This window comes from Mizuhopecten yessoensis, unplaced genomic scaffold, assembly GCF_002113885.1.
Source record: "Mizuhopecten yessoensis strain PY_sf001 unplaced genomic scaffold, ASM211388v2 scaffold716303, whole genome shotgun sequence".
Lineage (NCBI taxonomy): Eukaryota > Metazoa > Mollusca > Bivalvia > Pectinida > Pectinidae > Mizuhopecten > Mizuhopecten yessoensis.
The window spans coordinates 581524-601539 of record NW_018480049.1 but is presented as its reverse complement, the minus strand read 5'-3'; the positions used below and the strand labels follow the sequence as shown (position 1 = coordinate 601539).

The window sequence follows — 20016 nt, the reverse complement described above, 5'->3', positions numbered from 1 at the left end:
ACTTCTCAATTTCGCTATGTTACAAGTATACAGTCCGGGGCTTCAAATAAATATGGCCTCTTCACTTCTAAAGCTACGTTTGAATGCTTTCGCGTAAAATAATTGTAGTCCGTCCTTGTAAAGCAGAAAACATATTTCTTAGTGTATAGATTATATTTTATTTACACCATTAGGTATCTAAAATATGAAAACAATAAATATAGCAACAAAACAGAATTAACAAAAAGGTACGAGTTTATCATTTGCATTAGCGCGCGGATAGATACCTTGCTGTGTGAAAAAGCGCGCATTGTAGCGTAAAGGTGCCAGACAGATTGGACGAGATAGAAAACTCTAGGATTTCTCTGTCTGAGGTGCGAGAAACGTATTCCTTTATTACGTGATAGATAAACCCCTTATTACTAGATATTTTCTCTCGTAATAAGTAGATCGGGAAACAATCCAGATGACACGTAGGTCTACTTGCTTCCGTAAATGGTAAACTATAGAAACACGGTGAAAAGTCTGATAATGGTTTTTTTAGATTCAAAGAGGTTTTCATATCAGAATTCAGCAAACACTGAAGCAAATGGGAACCATGTAAACACTCAATCAGTCCATATTGAAACCAGGAAGTAAAGAAGAACATAATATCGACAGAATGCTGAGAACCCAAACTTTTGCTAAGTTTACACAATATATGCAGATGGTCTGGACCTATGGTCTCATTTCTCTTTTTTTTTCTATCTAAGGTCAGTAAGTGAGCTCAAACGTCAATGTCGGGGTGGTCTTGGGTCGGCTTTCAGGTTCAATTGTGATTTTTAAAGTTCCTTGGACTTTTAGCCTAATTCAGTTGATGCATGCCCAAAAATCAATCGCCGTTTTCAGGTGTAATCGTAAAATCCTGGAGGTAAATTGCACTTTAACTGAAAGAAAAAAAGTCTTAATCATTTCAACGCAATTCATGTCTGTGACATCACGGATTTTCACCGTACGTTGATGGAATCAGCCGCTTACGAGACAAACTGAAACAGTTATAATCTGCACAGCCGCTGCTTGCTGTAAATACCCGTACGGTGGGGACTCCCGACTTTATCACGAAAATGTGATTATCTGTGCCACGGTTATGAAGCTTAACAGAATGAAAGAATATAGTTAGATGTTTCAAATCGAATATTTGTTACGGTTTCCTACAAACTCTGGTGTAATCAATTTCTGGATTGATTCGTTTACTACTTTACGGGTCGCGTATTATCACTAAATCTGATGTAATTGTCAATTTACGTCCACAAATGCTGCTGATCAATTGTGTGCATTGTAACTGTGAGGCCCGATCAGGCTTCCTCAATGAAATGGAACGATCAATTATCATACATGTCGTCGTCATATTGAATACATACACCAACAATGCTAATTGTTCGTTTTATAGGATTAATTTGTCAATTTGTTAACGACGTTCTCTACCTTGGTAGTTCACATATTGTAGGCTGCAGATTACTGACGTCGTACACATATTGTAGGCTGTAGGATACTAACGTCGTACACAGGTTGTGGGCTGTAGGATTCTAACGTCGTACACAGATTGTAGACTGTACGATACTAACGTCGTACACATATTGTAGGCTGTAGTATACTATCGTTGTTCACAGCTTGTAGGCTGTAGTATACTAACGTCGTACACAGATTGTAGGCTGTAGTATACAAATGTCGTACACAGAGTGTAGACTGTAGTATACTAACGTCGTATACATATTGTAGGCTGTAGTATACTGACGTCGCACACTGTAGTATACTGACGTCGCAAACATATTGTGGGCTATAGTATACTTACGTCGTACACAGATTGTAGGCTGTAGGATACTAACGTCGCACACAGATTGTAGACTGTAGTATACTAACATTGTACACAGATTGTAGACTGTAGGATACTGACGTCGTATACAGATTGTAGGCTGTAGGATACTAACGTCGTACACAGATTGTAGACTGTAAGATGCTGACGTCGTACACAGATTGTAGGCTGTAGGATACTAACGTCGCACACAGATTGTAGACTGTAGTATACTATCGTTGTTCACAGATTGTAGACTGTAGTATACTAACGTTTTACACATATTGTGGGCTGTAGTATATTAACGTTGTACACAGATTGTAGGCTGTAGTATACTAACGTTTTACACAGATTGTGGGCTGTAGTATACTAACGTCGTACACATATTGTGGGCTGTAGTATATTAACGTTGTACACAGATTGTAGGCTGTAGTATACTGACGTCGCACACTGTAGTATACTGACGTCGCAAACATATTGTGGGCTATAGTATACTTACATCGTACACAGATTGTAGACTGTAGTATACTGACGTCATACACAGATTGTAGACTGTAGTATACTAACATTGTACACAGATTGTAGACTGTAGGATACTGACGTCGTATACAGATTGTAGGCTGTAGGATACTAACGTAGTACACATATTGTAGGCTGTAGTATACTAGCGTTGTTCACAGCTTGTAGGCTGTAGTCTACTAACGTCGTACACAGATTGTAGGCTGTAGGATACTAACGTCGCACACAGATTGTAGACTGTAGTATACTGACGTCATACACAGATTGTAGACTGTAGTATACTGACGTCATACACAGATTGTAGACTGTAGTATACTATCGTTGTTCACAGATTGTAGACTGTAGTATACTAACATTGTACACAGATTGTAGACTGTAGGATACTGACGTCGTACACAGGTTGTAGACTGTAGTATACTGACGTCGTACACATTTTGTAGACTGTAGTATAGTAACGTCGTACACATATTGTAGACTGTAGTATACTGGCGTCGTATACATATTGTAGACTATAGTATACTGACGTCGTACACAGATTATAGACTGTAGTATACTAACGTCGTATACATATTGTAGGGTGTAGTATACTGACGTCGTACACATATTGTAGGCTGTAGTATACTGACGTCGTACGCATATTGTGAACTGTAGGATCCTAACGTCGTACAGATATTGGAGGCTTTAGTATACTAACGTCGTACACATATTGAGGGCTGTAGTATACTGACGTCGTACACAGAGTGTAGACTGTAGTATACTAACGTCGTATACATATTGTAGGGTGTAGTATGCTGACGTCGTACACATATTGTAGACTGTACTATACTGACGTCGTACACAGAGTGTAGACTGTAGTATACTAACGTCGTATACATATTGTAGGCTGTAGTATACTGACGTCGTACGCATATTGTGCACTGTAGGATCCTAAGGTCGTACAGATATTGTAGGCTGTAGTATGCTAACGTTGTACACAGATTGTAGACAAGGATACAAACGTCGTACACAGATTGTAGGCTGTAGGATACTAAAGTCGTACACATATTGTAGACTGTAGTATACTGGCGTCGTATACATATTGTAGACTATAGTATACTGACGTCGTACACAGATTGTAGACTGCAGTATACTGACGTCCTACACAGATTGTAGACTGTAGTATACTGACGTCCCACACAGATTGTAGACTGTAGTATACTATCGTTGTTCACAGATTGTAGACTGTAGTATACTAACATTGTACACAGATTGTAGACTGTAGTATACGGGCGTCGTACAGAGATTGTAGACTGTAGTATACTGACGTCCTACACATATTGTAGACTGTAGTATACTGACGTTGTACACATATTGTAGACTTTAGTATACTGACGTCGTACACATATTGTAGACTTTAGTATACTGACGTCGTACACATTTTGTAGACTGTAGTATAGTAACGTCGTACACATATTGTAGACTGTCGTATACTGACGTCGTACACATATTGTGGACTTTAGGATCCTAACGTCGTGCACATATTATAGACTGTAGAATACTGACGTCGAACACAGATTGTAGGCTGTAGGATACTAACGTCGCACACAGATTGTAGACTGTAGTATACTGAACTGTACGATACTAACGTCGTACACATATTGTAGACTGTCGTATACTGACGTCGTACACATATTGTGGATTTTAGGATCCTAACGTCGTGCACATATTATAGCCTGTAGTATACTGACGTCGAACACAGATTGTAGGCTGTAGGATACTAAAGTCGTACACATATTGTAGGCTGTAGTATAATAACGTTTTACACATATTGTGGGCTGTAGTATATTAACGTCGTAAACAGATTGTAGACTGTAGTATACTAACATTGTACACAGATTGTAGACTGTAGTATACTATCGTCGTTCACAGATTGTAGACTGTAGTATACTGACGTCGTACACTGATTATAGACTGTAGTATACTAACGTCGTATACATATTGTAGGGTGTAGTATGCTGACGTCGTACACATATTGTAGACTGTACTATACTGACGTCGTACACAGAGTGTAGACTGTAGTATACTAACGTCGTATACATATTTTAGGCTGTAGTATACTCACGTCGTAAACATATTGTGGGCTGTAGTATACTATCGTCGTACACATATTGTAGGCTGTAGTATACTGACGTCGAACACAGATTGTAGGCTGTAGGATACTAACGTCGCACACAGATTGTAGACTGTAGTATACTATCGTTGTTCACAGATTGTAGACTGTAGTATACTAACATTGTACACAGATTGTAGACTGTAGTATACTATCGTTGTTCACAGATTGTAGACTGTAGTATACTAACATTGTACACAGATTGTAGACTGTAGTATACTATCGTCGTTCACAGATTGTAGACTGTAGTATACTAACATTGTACACAGATTGTAGACTGTAGTATACTGACGTCATACACAGATTGTAGACTGTAGTATACTATCGTCGTTCACAGATTGTAGACTGTAGTATACTGAACTGTACGATACTAACGTCGTACACATATTGTAGACTTTAGTATACTAACGTCGTACACATTTTGTAGACTGTAGTATAGTAACGTCGTACACATATTGTAGACTGTAGTATCCTGACGTCGTACACAGAGTGTAGACTGTAGTATACTAACGTCGTATACATATTTTAGGCTGTAGTATACTCACGTCGTAAACATATTGTGGGCTGTAGTATACTAACGTTGTACACAAATTGTAGACTGTAGTATACTAATGTCGTACACATATTGTGGGCTGTAGTATACTAACGTTTTACACATATTGTGGGCTGAAGTATACTGACGTCGTACACAGATTGTAGGCTGTAGTATACTTACGTCCTACACATATTGTAGACTGTAGTATACTGGCGTCGTATACATATTGTAGACTATAGTATACTGACGTCGTACACAGATTATAGACGGTAGTATACTAACGTCGTACACATATTGTAGGGTGTAGTATACTGACGTCGTACACGTATACTGACGTCGTACACAGATTGTAGCCTGTAGTATACTAACGTCCTACACATATTGTAGACTGTAGTATACTGGCGTCGTATACATATTGTAGACTATAGTATACTGACGTCGTACACAGATTATAGACGGTAGTATACTAACGTCGTACACATATTGTAGTCTGTAGTATATTAACGTCGTACACAGATTGTAGACTGTAGGATACTAACGTTGTACACATATTTAACGTCGTACACATATTGTGGGCTGTAGTATACGGACGTCGTACACAGATTGTAGACTGTAGCATACTGACGTCGTACACATATTGTGGATTTTAGGATCCTAACGTCGTGCACATATTATAGACTGTAGAATACTGACGTCGAACACAGATTGTAGGCTGTAGGATACTAAAGTCGTACACATATTGTAGACTGTAGTATACTGACGTCGTACACAGATTATAGACTGTAGTATACTAACGTCGTACACATATTGTAGGGTGTAGTATACTGACGTCGTACACATATTGTAGACTGTAGTATACTAACGTCCTACACATATTGTATACTGTAGTATACTGACGTCGTACACATTTTGTAGACTGTAGTATACTAACGTCGTACACATATTGTAGACTGTAGTATACTAACGTTTTACACATATTGTGGGCTGTAGTATATTAACGTCGTACACATATTGTAGACTGTAGTATACTAACGTCGTACACATATTGTAGACTGTAGTATACTGACGTCGTACACATATTGTAGACTGTAGTATACTGACGTCGTACACATATTGTAGACTGTAGTATACTGACGTCGTACACATATTGTAGACTGTAGTATACTGACGTCGTACACATATTGTAGACTGTAGTATACTGACGTCGTACACATATTGTAGACTGTAGTATACTGACGTCGTACACATATTGTAGACTGTAGTATACTGACGTCGTACACATATTGTAGACTGTAGTATACTGACGTCGTACACATATTGTAGACTGTAGTATACTGACGTCGTACACAGATTGTAGGCTGTAGTATACTGACGTCGTACACAGATTGTAGACTGTAGTATACTAACGTCGTACACATATTGTAGACTGTAGTATACTAACGTCGTACACATATTGTAGTCTGTAGTATATTAACGTCGTACACAGATTGTAGACTGTAGTATACTGACGTCGTACACATATTGTAGACTGTAGTATACTGACGTTGTACACACATTGTAGACTGTAGTATACTGACGTCGTACACTTATTGTAGACTGTAGTATACTGACGTCGTACACATATTGTAGACTGTAGTATACTGACGTTGTACACACATTGTAGACTGTAGTATACTGACGTCCTACACTTATTGTAGACTGTAGTATACTGACGTCGTACACATATTGTAGACTGTAGTATACTGACGTTGTACACATATTGTAGACTGTAGTATACTGATGTCCTACACATATTGTAGCCTGTAGTATACTGACGTCGTACACATATTGTAGACTGTAGTATACTAACGTCGTACACATATTGTAGTCTGTAGTATACTGACGTCGTTCACAGATTGTAGGCTGTAGGATACTAACGTCGTACACAGATTGTAGACTGTAGTATACTGACGTCGTACACAGATTGTAGACTGTAGTATACTGACGTTGTACACAGATTGTAGACTGTAGTATACTAACGTCGTACACATATCGTAGACGGTAGTATACTAACGTCGTACACATATTGTAGACTGTAGTATACTAACGTCGTACACATATTGTAGACTGTAGTATACTGACGTCGTTCACAGATTGTAGGCTGTATGATACTAACGTCGTACACAGATTGTAGACTGTAGTATACTGACGTCGTACAAAGATTGTAGACTGTAGGATACTTACGTTGTACACATATTGTAGGCTGTAGTATACTAACGTCATACACATATTGTAGGCTGTAGTATACGAACGTCATACACAGATTGTAGGCTGCAGGATACTAACGTCGTACACAGGTTGTGGGCTGTAGGATTCTAAAGTCGTACACAGATTGTAGACTATAGTATACTAACGTCGCACACTATATTATATTGACGTCGTACACAGATTGTAGGCTGTAGTATACTGACGTCGTACAGAGATTGTAGACTGTAGTATACTGACGTCGTACACAGATTGTAGACTGTAGGATACTGACGTTGTACACAGATTGTAGGCTGTAGTATACTGACGTCCTACACAGATTGTAGACTGTAGTATACTAACGTCGTACACAAATTGTAATCTGTAGGGAACTAATGTCGTACACATATTGTAGGCTGTAGTATACTTACGTTGTACACAGATTGTAGACTGTAGTATACTGACGTCGTACACAGATTGTAGACTGTAGGATACTGACGTTGTACACAGATTGTAGGCTGTAGGATACTTACGTTGTACACATATTGTAGGCTGTAGGATACTAACGTCGTACACAGATTGTAGGCTGTAGGATACTAACGTTGTACACATATTGTAGGCTGTAGGATACTAACGTCGTATACATATTGTAAACTGTATGATAATTACGTCGTACACAGATTGTAGACTGTATGATAATTACGTCGTACACAGATTGTAGGCTGTAGGATTCTTACATCGTACACAGATTGAAAGCTTCATACAATTATGTTACAATTTCCTGCAATGTACATTTTGAACTTGAACATATGTACTGACTGATTATGATGTTATTAAAGTTTTGAAAACAACTTTTAAAACAAATCTGCAGCAAAGTCATCACGAAGTTATCTACATAGGGGATTTAGGAAATATAGCTTATAGTTAATACACACAATGGTTCCCGTCTGTAATGGGGACTATAGGCAGGGATAACGTTGACTATTACAGCGGTTGTAAGGATGTGTTGGTACTTCTACATAGATTTTAATCAAGGTTACATAGAATATTATTCGATAAAGACATCACATGTTATGTCGAGATTGTTTTAATTAGCACTATTTCATTCTTATTTCAGCCAACAACTGTTTTTACAATGGTCAGGCGATGACTTACCTTGGTACTAAGTCCATCACTAGCGATCTTTACCAGTGTCAGCGATGGGACTTACAAATACCTCACCGTCATTCTTACAAAAGCGCCGAGCAATTCCCTGACAAAACGATGCCTGAAAACTATTGCCGGACGACGGAGGACTCGGCCCGACCCTGGTGTTACACTACAGACATAAACAGCCGCTGGGAACACTGTAATATCAACAACTGCAGTGAGTATTTTCTACATAAGTTTAGCACCTCTTTTTTCTGCGTTTGAATTGTACATTTCCCATTGTATGAGCTTTAACTATTTTCTTTTTACATCCCATACTTACAAATACTTCCAAACTGCCTCTTAAGAACACATTTGAGTAGGTCAAAGTTCAAAATCATTTTTACAACTGGTATGATTTTACCAGTATCAGCACAATGAGTTTACTTTATGCAAACTTCACTTGAACGTTCCCTGTCTGTTTAATGGTTTTGAAGGTTACACGGTCTAGGGTAAAGGTCAAACGTTATCGTAAAGGTCAAGGTCACCGTTACTTTGTAATAACGTTAGTTCTCCTGCACCCAGAGTTATGAAACTCCATTAACAGGATGGTTGTGAGAACATAATTGTTATAATTGCTTTCGACTTAATTTGTTTTAATTTGCATCATATGAGGGTTTGAAAGACACTGTTATTATGTTTTCCGCTAAATGTTCTTTTAATGTCCAACCAGCCGCAAAGACAAGAAGAAATGTGTTGAAGCGGTTATTGAGGACAGTTCACAAGCAGAGCAAGGCACTTTTAAAGTTCACAGTAATTATAAAAATACTGTTTCATATTGAAATAAATTGAATCGAAATGAAAACGAATAGCTATCAAGGCAACAGATGGCTGAGTAATTGACAGAACAGTTTAACTACTAAAATCCAACAGTGAATTAAAACTGGATCCATTTTAATAGAAACATTGATCAATAATTGGCAAATTGCTTCGCAAGCTATTGTTTAAGCAAGAGCAACTCAGCCGAATATAGATGACAAAATAAACAAATTGTCAGCGGTAGTTTATTTTGGATGACGTAGTAAGTTAATAGGCCCCGAGTGGTAACATTATTACCGTGTAGGTGGCGTAATGATATTATTCTGGTTATTGAGTTACATTTCTGAAATGCCACTGTGACGCTCGCCCTTACCACCGCTCGTGTTATGTATGCATGGGGCAGGTGCATAAATAATTGATACACTTACACAGATAACGCTACTTAGGTCTAAACACCAAAATACCTCCCCCTCTCTCTCCTAAATATAATCTGAGGCTGTGTCCGGGGTAATATGATACGTACTATGCATACGTGTATCCCCTTACTTGTCCCAGGAATAAACCCTCAGCACCGTCCACAAATATCACAGTTCACAGCTACATGGTAAGGCAATTCATTTTCAAAGAATGCCTCGCTTGCGTTCTAAATTCATCGAAATTCGGTGTTTTCTATTTTGTTTTTAAATGAGACCAGTTATTGATACAATATTACTCAAAATATGCAGTCACACGAGATGGTAATTGTTTTACCTAAAATGAAAACAAAATCTGAAGTAAAGGTCAAGCTTTCTTCCGGTATATTTTCTACCTCTGAGGTAAAGACAAACATTTGGGTTTCAGACTGTCCAGCTGGCCGGTTTGGCGACAACTGTATAAAGGAATGTCACTGTGCTGATCTGAGCGAGGCGTGTGACAGTATTCTGGGTATCTGTTCCAGCGGGTGTGCCCAGGGCTGGGACGGCTACGATTGTCAGCAAGGTACGTATGTCCCGACTACGGGGAGGTGTTTCAATGTTTGGGTATCTAAAGAATATGTTTTTCTTTTACCGTTGTCAGAAACTGTTTTGTGTATTACCAGCACGTTACCTTAAAGTGTGGTCAATCAAAGTTTTGTGTGTTACGACCACGTTATCTTAGAGTGTGGTCAACTTGCAAAGTGGTCAAATGATGCTTTGTGTGTTACGAGCACGTTGTCTTACAATGTGGTCAAACAATGCTTCGTGTTTTACGACAGAATCATCTTATCACGTGATCGGTGTTTGTGTATATTCTGACTATCTTATCGTTAAGTCTGCTTGGAGTATTGAAGATCATTCATCTTGTAACGAAAGTAACACGATCAACCACGTTTAAAACAGTAATTCATATTTTGCGTTGGAAATTTAATGAAGGAAGTTTTCCTTATTTACCTTTCTGAACTCTCCGCTTCTTTATTTCATGAAACAGCGACCGAACCTCTTCGTTTGGTGTAAGCTAAAAGTTGAAACTTCATGGCATCGTGTTTGTTGTACAAAACTTCCTGTCCAACTTGCATGGTTCCACGTTTGTAGTAAGCTACGGCGCGTTGTGTTCGCTCTGCCAGATGAACGTCATTTATAGTTTAATACTTGTATCACGTTTTGGAGTTTTGTCTATTTTTCGTCCTGACAAGTATTTCACAGTCTGCTTCTAATGGTTTCTCCTGTGGTTACGGATTCGGGTCGTTAGCGTATGTCTAAGTGGAAGCTTAGAACCACGTGGGAATGTCATTCAGAAACGGTTGACATGCCATTCGGGAACATATATATATAGTTTCAAAGTTCTAGGTATTCGAACAACAGAGGAATTAGTTTTGTATGACCTATTTACCTTGCGCTAATGAAGTCAAGTTTTAAATACGTGCATAACAACTCTAAATATAACATATTGCAGCATCTCTTTCTATTTTAAAGTGGTTTAAAAGTAATCGAAAATAAGGCGAAGGCTAAGGTAAAACTAATAAGTCATTGACAAAAATTAAAAAGTTGATTTGTTCATGCTGTCCAAGAACCGTAGTAAAACTGACAGAGCATGTAATATATTTATAAAATGCTCGGAACTGGTATAATTCTTCGTTTGAATAAATCTGTTTACAGTTTGCAAATTACAAACTGGAATGTTTCAATTGCCGTTTAATGACAGTATTTCATGAATAAAATATGGGGATGCGTATTCAAAGCTACCAAGCATCTGGATTAAAATACCTGTTTCAATGTTAACTGTTTTTCCAACAAAAGAAATAAACAGTTTAAAGTTTTGTGAATTATCCTATTTATTAAACTGATCAAATTGATAATCAATCGGTTAGCGTGCAACAGAAAATCGATTATGAAAATGGTATAGTCACATTACTGCTATTTATCAACATCATGTTCAATCGAAATACAGTCTATACCATGTCAAATCTAAATATAACGTATGCATTTTTTATACAGTCCGTTTCCCGATATTCCCATCCCTCACTTCCTCCCCCCTTGTGATCGGTATCAAAGCTTCATATCAAAGTTAAACACTACGGCTAATGAAGACTAAATTTGCTATGGGTTCTGTAGAAGAGTTCTGTAAGCCGTTTACACAACATGGACAGTCTGGGGTTTTAGAGATAAATTGGCTGTACTAAAACTCAAAGCGCACTCAAATGGCACATGAAGGCTTAAGATTAACGCCCAGGGAACGAAATAATGGACGTAGTCGAACGCGCTCTCAGTTTGAAGAGTTCAACTAAAGGCGGTCAGAGGCATTAAGAGACCGTGGTTCTCCCTGCAAAAATATAAACAAAGACTAACTAGCGTATTGCTCACTCCCACGCGGTCATTTAACATTATTATACCCATATTCAATGTGCGTATCAGCCAATTAGGGGAAGTTTGAGTGTGCAGTTTTCGTGTTTGTAAACTTCAATGGAAGGAGCAGGTTATTGAAGATAACCAAACGTGGCTTCCATCTCCATCACCACTGCTGACCGATATAAGCACGTTCATCGTCACTGAAGACCGAAATTCGCACTACCATCATCACTGCAAACCGAAATACACACTACCATCACCACTGCAAACCGAAATTCGCACTACCATCACCACTGCAAACCGAAATAAGCACTATCATCACCACTGCAAACCGAAATTCGCACTACCATCACCACTGCAAACCGAAATACACACTACCATCACCACTGCAAACCGAAATAAGCACTATCATCACCACTGCAAACCGAAATCAGAACAAATATACGTGCGTGTCACTGGAGCATCAGTCATTCTGTTCCTTTTTGTTGAATAGTTCCATTTGTGTCACTAAAGTGGTCACTATTACTGGGCCAGGGCAAGTTCTGTAATCATGAGAAATTACTTAAAAGCATGGAATCGCTCCAGTAATTATCAATACACTATTGCGGTCTGTTATGTTCCTTGATGATGAGCCCTACCTACAAACAGTGGGTCTTATACGGGCGGATTGCATACGTCATGAACAGCCAGTGAGTAAAGGAACAGAATATATAGACGTTATAAACAGCAGAGCTTTCGAGGGACTGACCTGAAATCATACAGCAAAATGTCATGTCCGGCTAGTGTTGCACTCTGTTTTGTCAAGCGTCAGTTGGATTAAACCAACAGGCTTAAAAATGGACATGAATGTGATCATTTTCTTCTTCCTAATACGAAGTTCAACTCCTTTTCAAAGTATATGCATTTTTGTCGATTGGTATAAATGTCTTAAATGAATTTATCATTAATTTCACTTACTTGTTAACGAGTTTTACTTACTTGTGAACGATTTTTATTTACTTGTGAACGATTTTTACTTCCTAGTGAACGATGTTATGTAGTCTGTAGCACGTAGTTGTCCCTCTGATCGTTTAGACATAGACGTCTGGTTTGAGGCGTTTGGCGTAAAACCTATAATGCTTTTATCAATAATCATGGATTATGTAGGTCAAATGTCCTATTTCTCCAGTGGTAAACACCCTTTCATAACGTTGTATTGAGAACATTCATGAACGGTTTTAGTGGGCAAGGTAAAAACATTTTAAAAGTAGTTATTGTAAAGGCCATTGTCTTGTTCTAGAAGATTTCAGACCAGAGAACCCAATCGGGTAGTTGTTTTATAGCATGCCAATTATGCTGGGCTTAGCTATAAAGGAAAAAATGGAACCAATAGTCGTATAAAGTATATCAATCTCCGTGTCATTCGCATTTTTTCGTAGTTGGTTTCTTCTGGTATCATCAGGAAGTACCCACGGGGTTATCTTGTCAAGTTACATGGCATGCTGAAAGTACTTTAAGAGCCATTTGGCCTACACGAGAATCTGGCAACAGCACGTCACAGAAGGAAGTACATCCCGCGACCATTAATTTATGACTATAAAACAGGCCGTATTGAAGAAGCGAGCAGAATCATTCTAAATTTCTTCCTGCATTTGTCAAAGGGAAACCGAGTGATTGTTTTTGCTTTTCAGGTAGTTTTCTTTCTAAGACTTCCGTGTAAAACTCTATCGTTCTACTTTACGAAATATAAAAAATACATTTAGAGAACATATACCTACAGTTTATAACCGCAGTAAAGATTAAGGAGATATAGTAAGCAAACCTTATCTCGATACAACGAGTTTTCAAAAGCGATGTCAATGGGTCTGTTTTTGTTTTCAAGCGGTTTCCTAAAGACTCTTGAGTAAAACTCCTTCATTCTACTTTACAAAACAGCAAACAAGTAACAAAATAGGTCAAGTACGTACACTTTATAACGGCAGTAAGGATCATGGAGACATGGTCAGGTAACTTACAACGATACAACGTGTTTTCAAAACCATTTTATTGCCGTTTAGTCTTCCATTCAGGGCTATTGTTACAACGTATGCTGGTGTACTGCGTTCCAGTCCGATATGTCATAGACTCGTGTGTTTGGTTGGAAGCAGGTGGCCTGGAGAAACTTAAAACCGCATTAGCACGGGGTTTCTATTAGCTGGTACAATGTGACTGTTGGAGGAGAGTGTATCTACATTAATTTATAAACATAATGAAGTTGCCCCCGACCCTTCATCGACCTATGCTGGTATTTGTAAATGCACAGCCCATTTGACAATAAACAAGGTCGGTCGTGCATGTATTGTCAACGTCCATCATGGTCGCTCTTGTTCTCGTGCAGCAGTGAGAGATATACGCACTGTCGTTAATCATGTGGACTGCAGGTGCGAGGTGTTAGCAGACTTATGACAACAGCAGCACAAGTTGTCGTTTTTATAAATTATTCAACATATTGAATGATTCACGTCGAGTTAACCTCCCCAAAGAGTTATCGATCCTGGCGAGCGATTACATTTATGACATACCTGAACAATATCAGCTAGTTATGTTGTAGTACATGAAGTAGGCTTTGATCTATAGGTATTAAAGAAAAGAATAGCTAAACGCATTAAAAATCATTCAGATCTCCGAAAGAGATACGGACATTTGAGACCAGTACCTTTGTTCGGCATCAAAGGCAAAACAAACGGGTAATGTTGAATTTAATGACATCAATCTCAATGAAACAATCTCCGTTGTGACCTCATCAATCCCGTGAATGGTATTTTTTTCTGTGACGTGTAAAGTTATGTATGGCGGAGTTTTACCCATGTTCTTACAAACACATGGATATAATCTCTTTAAGTACCAGGAGTTTAGAGACAGCATCAAATGCGGTGTTATAGATAACAAAACTCGCCGCAGATAGGATACAAACAGGCAGTAAAATAGCGGTTTGGTGACAACAAGCATTATCGAACATTTAATTTCATCGAAGTCAAAAATGTTAACGTCTTACGGAGCTCGCGAATCGTTGAAGAAAGGTCGTTATTTCTCGTGAGATGAGAACGTGTAAACATTGGACATAAAAGATTAATGAAGCAACCATGATTATCAATCACGCTGGTAATTTGGAACCAAGCAGGAATAAAAACGATGAATGATGTCGACCCATCATAACATTATGGGGAATGACAATGAATTATTCATTGTAATGGAAATTTGATGCTGAGCGATATTGAAGTTCCAAAGCACTTCCAAAATGACAACCATACAAACGCCTGCTACGGTCCCGGAAAGATAAACGTCGTGACGTCAAACCAGCGTCACAATGGCGGCTATTAAATTGTAATCGATAAGGAGAAATTGCAGTTTGCGGTATCAATTGTCTAGGTCAAGAGGTGTTTGTAAATTATGTAAACAATGTCATCCGATGCAAACGTTTTATTATTTGTGCTAACTATAGAACTTGTTCATTGACTTATCGGTTCCTTCCGAGTATTTAGGATATTTCTTTAATTGTTAAATTACAATCTCTGATGAAGTATTTTTAACATTTTCCTTCCCAGAAACATGATATCTAAAGTTTGTCTGGTTGAAATATGGTGCTGCCTGTCTGTTGTCCACCCTATTGTCCAGCCATCCTCCAAAAAATAGACATATATGTGTATTTTTTAACGAAAATCTGTCCCCAGAACTAAGATAATTATGTGTAGTGTTGTTTTCAGCTAAAGACAGTCCCTAAATATAAGAATAGTACGGTGTTGTGGTTTCCAGTGCCTAGATGCATATAGTAGTGGTATTAGGGATTACGTTTAGCAAGAGATAAGATATGTATGTTGTTGTTGTTGTTGTTTTCAGCGATTGCGTGTCCCCAAAATCGGTTTGGATGGGACTGTTCAAAGCGTTGTTTCTGTCAGGACTCGCGACACTGTAACAGGTTCACGGGGCCCTCAAAACAATGTCACTGCATATCAGGATACTTTAACCCACCATTCTGTCAAGCAGGTGAGCATCATGTTTATTTTCTTGCGTTACGTCAGGATTTAAGAAATGCTAAATGGCTAAATTGCAGAATACATCGGTTGCTACCAACTTAAAACAATATATATATATATATATATGAACCACTGTATTGCTTACTATATACATAACCCTAAACACTACTAAAACATTCGTTCACATTCAGTTATTAAGGCCAAGACCGATGGTTGACGTCATTATTTCAATATTATTACGTCATAATGTTCACGATAGGTACAGCTGACACTTCTGGAAAGTGGCCATTCTTAAAGATTTTAAAAAATGCATATTTTTAGCATCTAACATATCCCACAACCCACGATGCGGTGGCGTATCTTGGAAACTATCTTTGAACGGAACTGTCTCTCAAATTACATATTGCATCAAAAAATATTTTGAAATGATTGTTTAGATATCGTTCGGTAAGATAAACTGCAGGTGACAATGTTTTAATTTGTTTTGACAGTGACACCGCCGACGATATTATCTTTCGAGAACACTGAAGTCAATCCCGGCCAAAACACAACTCTCAACTGTACCGTGACGGCCTATCCAACTCCAAAAGCCGGCGAAATCATCATCCGTGGTCCCGCCCGGAGACGGGTGACTCTGATGGACTCGGGAGAACTGGAAATCTATATGTACACAAGGTTCAACTTGTACGCTGTGGAATACGTGAACGCCGGAGATCGTTTTACGTGTATCGTCAATTCCGTGGCCGGTACCACGTCTACGACAATCACTGCCGGTGTTTACGGTAGGTTTTAATATGTCTAATGGCCGTTTGTAATCCCCAGTGTTGAAAGATGTGGACGATGGAGGTCATCTAGTTTATTGATTATAATCATATTAATGTGTATAGGTTACTCTTATGGATAATATTAAAGGACAAAACACTCATAAATGATGTTTTGCCTATAAATATAGTGTGTGTATTTATGTAATTTATTTAATTGATCAGAATTTGGTACGATCAGGTATCATTGATATTTATCTAAATTGGTGAAAATATAAATGTAGTTTTCATTGTTCACCGTCAGCTCCCCTATTTCATTGTGACTACAGAGCTCTGATATTTACCTCATAATGTTGACATACGTCATGTTTATGGCCCTAATGAGTTTTTTTGGATCATACATAGAGCTGTATATTAAAATTTGATACGGTAGATTGGTGAAATGTTCAGTGAAATTGTGGGTTTTTTTTTACCAGTGGTATACTTTTTACATTAGTTAAATGGTTATTTAAACAGGTACACACAATAAATATTTTCCTTTACATCATCAAAGTATTCTGACATAAGAATTTCGTTCTCAGTATAGCTATCAAATCGTCCTGTTGAAGATTGTCAAAACATTCAAGATTAAAAAATAAAGAGATAGATGAGCATGTTGTTTCTCTTGGGAAGGCATTATTCCTGTGTCCGATCGGGGAAACAATTGCCGTTAGCTATGACATCACAATGGAAGATGGCGTCGCCCGACGTCATAATTAGAAGATTGACCTACGAAATAATGAACCAACTCCTATCAGATTTAAATGAGGAAACTTAGAATGGTTGCGGAAGAAACATATTTCTGAAAAACAGAAAGTATCATTTATAAAACAGAGAATTTTGAATAAGTGTAATTTAAAATATGCAAATTAATTTAATCTTGCAGAACTTCCTCGTTTGAACCGGGCTCCTTTCATAGCCGATGGGGGACTAGGTGTAAAGGAAATTCACATTCGGTGGCACAGGTGGGACCGGGAACGTGGGGATACTGGGGACCCGCCCATTCTGTGGTACAGTGTCATGGTACAAGACCTCGACGACGGCACGGAACGGTTGGCGGGGATAGTTTTGAACATGAATTGCCAATACATGTATCTATGTAATTTTACCATCACCGATCTCATCCCCAACACCAGACACGCCATCAAAGTATCGGCAAGGCGTGACGGCGAGGGCGGGGACGGTCCCCCGGGGCCATCACTGAATGCCACAACCATGTGTGGAGGTAGGTCAACGACCTTGCTAAAAAGACATTTATGTTATAAGTAACAACCTTTTCGTCATTGCTGTGTGATGTTACTGACTACAGGAACAGAAGCAGTGTACATTGTGTTAGTGATACAAGTTTTAATACTATACGACTAGATGGTACTTATGTCAAGCAATTTAACTAAAATTCCATCACAAGACGCGTCTTTGGCGAGGTTTAGTGAGGCGCAACAATATGCTTCGTGAATAGAAAAAGAATATAATATTTTACCTGTTAGACACATGTACTTATACATGGCTTGACTTGTTTAATTCTTTTGTTTTGAAAAATCGTCTTGGGGAAAAATGTCAATGAAAAATAAAAACATGATTTCTTAATTTTCATTGAGATTTTCCACTGAGGTTCGCTGCCATGGAGTTGCTTCAACTTAATTATTTTCGTTTTTGATTTCCTGCAGTCTGTTTGATATCATCGGTTGACATATATGTAGTATTGCTTGCTGTTTACAACTGACGTAGTTTTATTTGATTTATCTGACTGAAATGTATTATGTTTCTCTGAATGGGCATTGCCATTACACTTCTTGGAATGGTTAATACCTTGAGATTACCGACTGCACTGTTATTGCTATGAGCTGTCCCATTGACTGGAGTTCTTGTTGGCATTGATTTAAGATTTCCCGCTGGTTTGATGTGTTTCATTGTTACTACAAGTTCAGTCGGATGCTGATAGCAACCGTGATCACATAGTAAGCACGGCGATCCAGACGAAAGTTGATATTACTAACGTGTTACTGGGCTAAAATGTCAGACGAGGGAGCTGATGAGTGGCTGTCCACCCCGGGACACCCGTAATAATGTTACAGATTATAAACGTATTAGGGACAATACCCCTGGGCCCCGGCGGATTAGATTACCATGCTGCATACATCTATATAGGGAAAGACGGACGATAATGCAGTGGTCATTTACACACAAAAAAAAGATACACAACATCCGGTTGTTCCGTTACTCATTTGCTATTTATGTGGTAGAAATTGGTATTCAACCGTGTTCCTGTGCTCGACGCTCATTGTGTTTTAAATCACGTCGTCAATTGAATTTGAAATACAACGTTTTTCGTTGTGTTTCCAACACTTCCTGCCGATTCTGATTGATTAAATGTCGGAGGAAACGAGTTACGGGCAGGCCAGTTGTTGAGAAAGGGGAATTTTAAAATGGTTATTAGCTTTCAAATAGGACTATAATGGGTATGTAGCATAAAATGACGGTGAAGAAAAACACTCTTTTTTTCATCAATATTTTCCCGTGTGTAGAATTGACATAAGACGTTCACCCGCCACGGGACACTGGTAGATATTGAATAAACCCTCAGTGTAAGTTTTTGGTTTAGAAGTAACGATTTCCCGCATTACCACATCCTAATAAACAATGGTTTTATTAAACAGGATCAATGTCGCGGTACCTGCTTCATTGGGGTATCATGTAGGCTACCGACTTCCCCCTATCAGTCAAGTATGGTGCGTGCACGTGAACGTACTAAAGGTATAGGATTTCTAAAGGAACACTTGATATCAAATTTCTACATTTATTTATAGCTCCCGAGTTGCCACCAATATTGAGGACAGTTACCTCTGGCTTTGAGTTCAACAGTTCCTTCCCGCAGACAGAACTTGTAGTCACATGGAAGGTAATCGTACGAGACTATTGCGGCCGTAAAATACATGATTACGGTACAAAATGAGAGCTTTGTGTACTATTGATCAGCAGAAAAAAACAACATATTTCAAGGATGTTTTTGTTAAATCTGATATTTTTTACGTATGACATCACAATATTGTTTCAGAGCCTTAGAACAATCTCAAGTTGTAAATATATACATATGTTTACATAAGCATTGCCACTCGGACTTTTTTTATACATATATTGTTGCCACAACAACAAAATGATTGGGCACAACTTGCCACTACATAAACTTACCTAACTAGCGCAATGATATTTGTCTGAAATCCTGTTAAGAATTATAGG

At 38.4% G+C, this 20016-nt stretch overlaps 1 protein-coding gene across 2 annotated transcripts in view; it reads left to right on the top strand.

Annotated features, from left to right (window-relative positions):
* Window positions 1-20016, top strand: part of LOC110442831 (receptor-type tyrosine-protein phosphatase S-like) — a 135614-nt gene that overhangs the window by 67529 nt on the left and 48069 nt on the right. For both annotated transcript variants that reach the window (XM_021486644.1, XM_021486643.1), the window contains exons 3-8: window positions 8354-8602; window positions 10024-10161; window positions 15843-15989; window positions 16471-16761; window positions 17666-18004; window positions 19587-19678. In XM_021486644.1, the coding sequence (XP_021342319.1) occupies window positions 8354-8602; window positions 10024-10161; window positions 15843-15989; window positions 16471-16761; window positions 17666-18004; window positions 19587-19678 (1256 nt within the window). The remainder of the gene's footprint in view (window positions 1-8353; window positions 8603-10023; window positions 10162-15842; window positions 15990-16470; window positions 16762-17665; window positions 18005-19586; window positions 19679-20016) is intronic.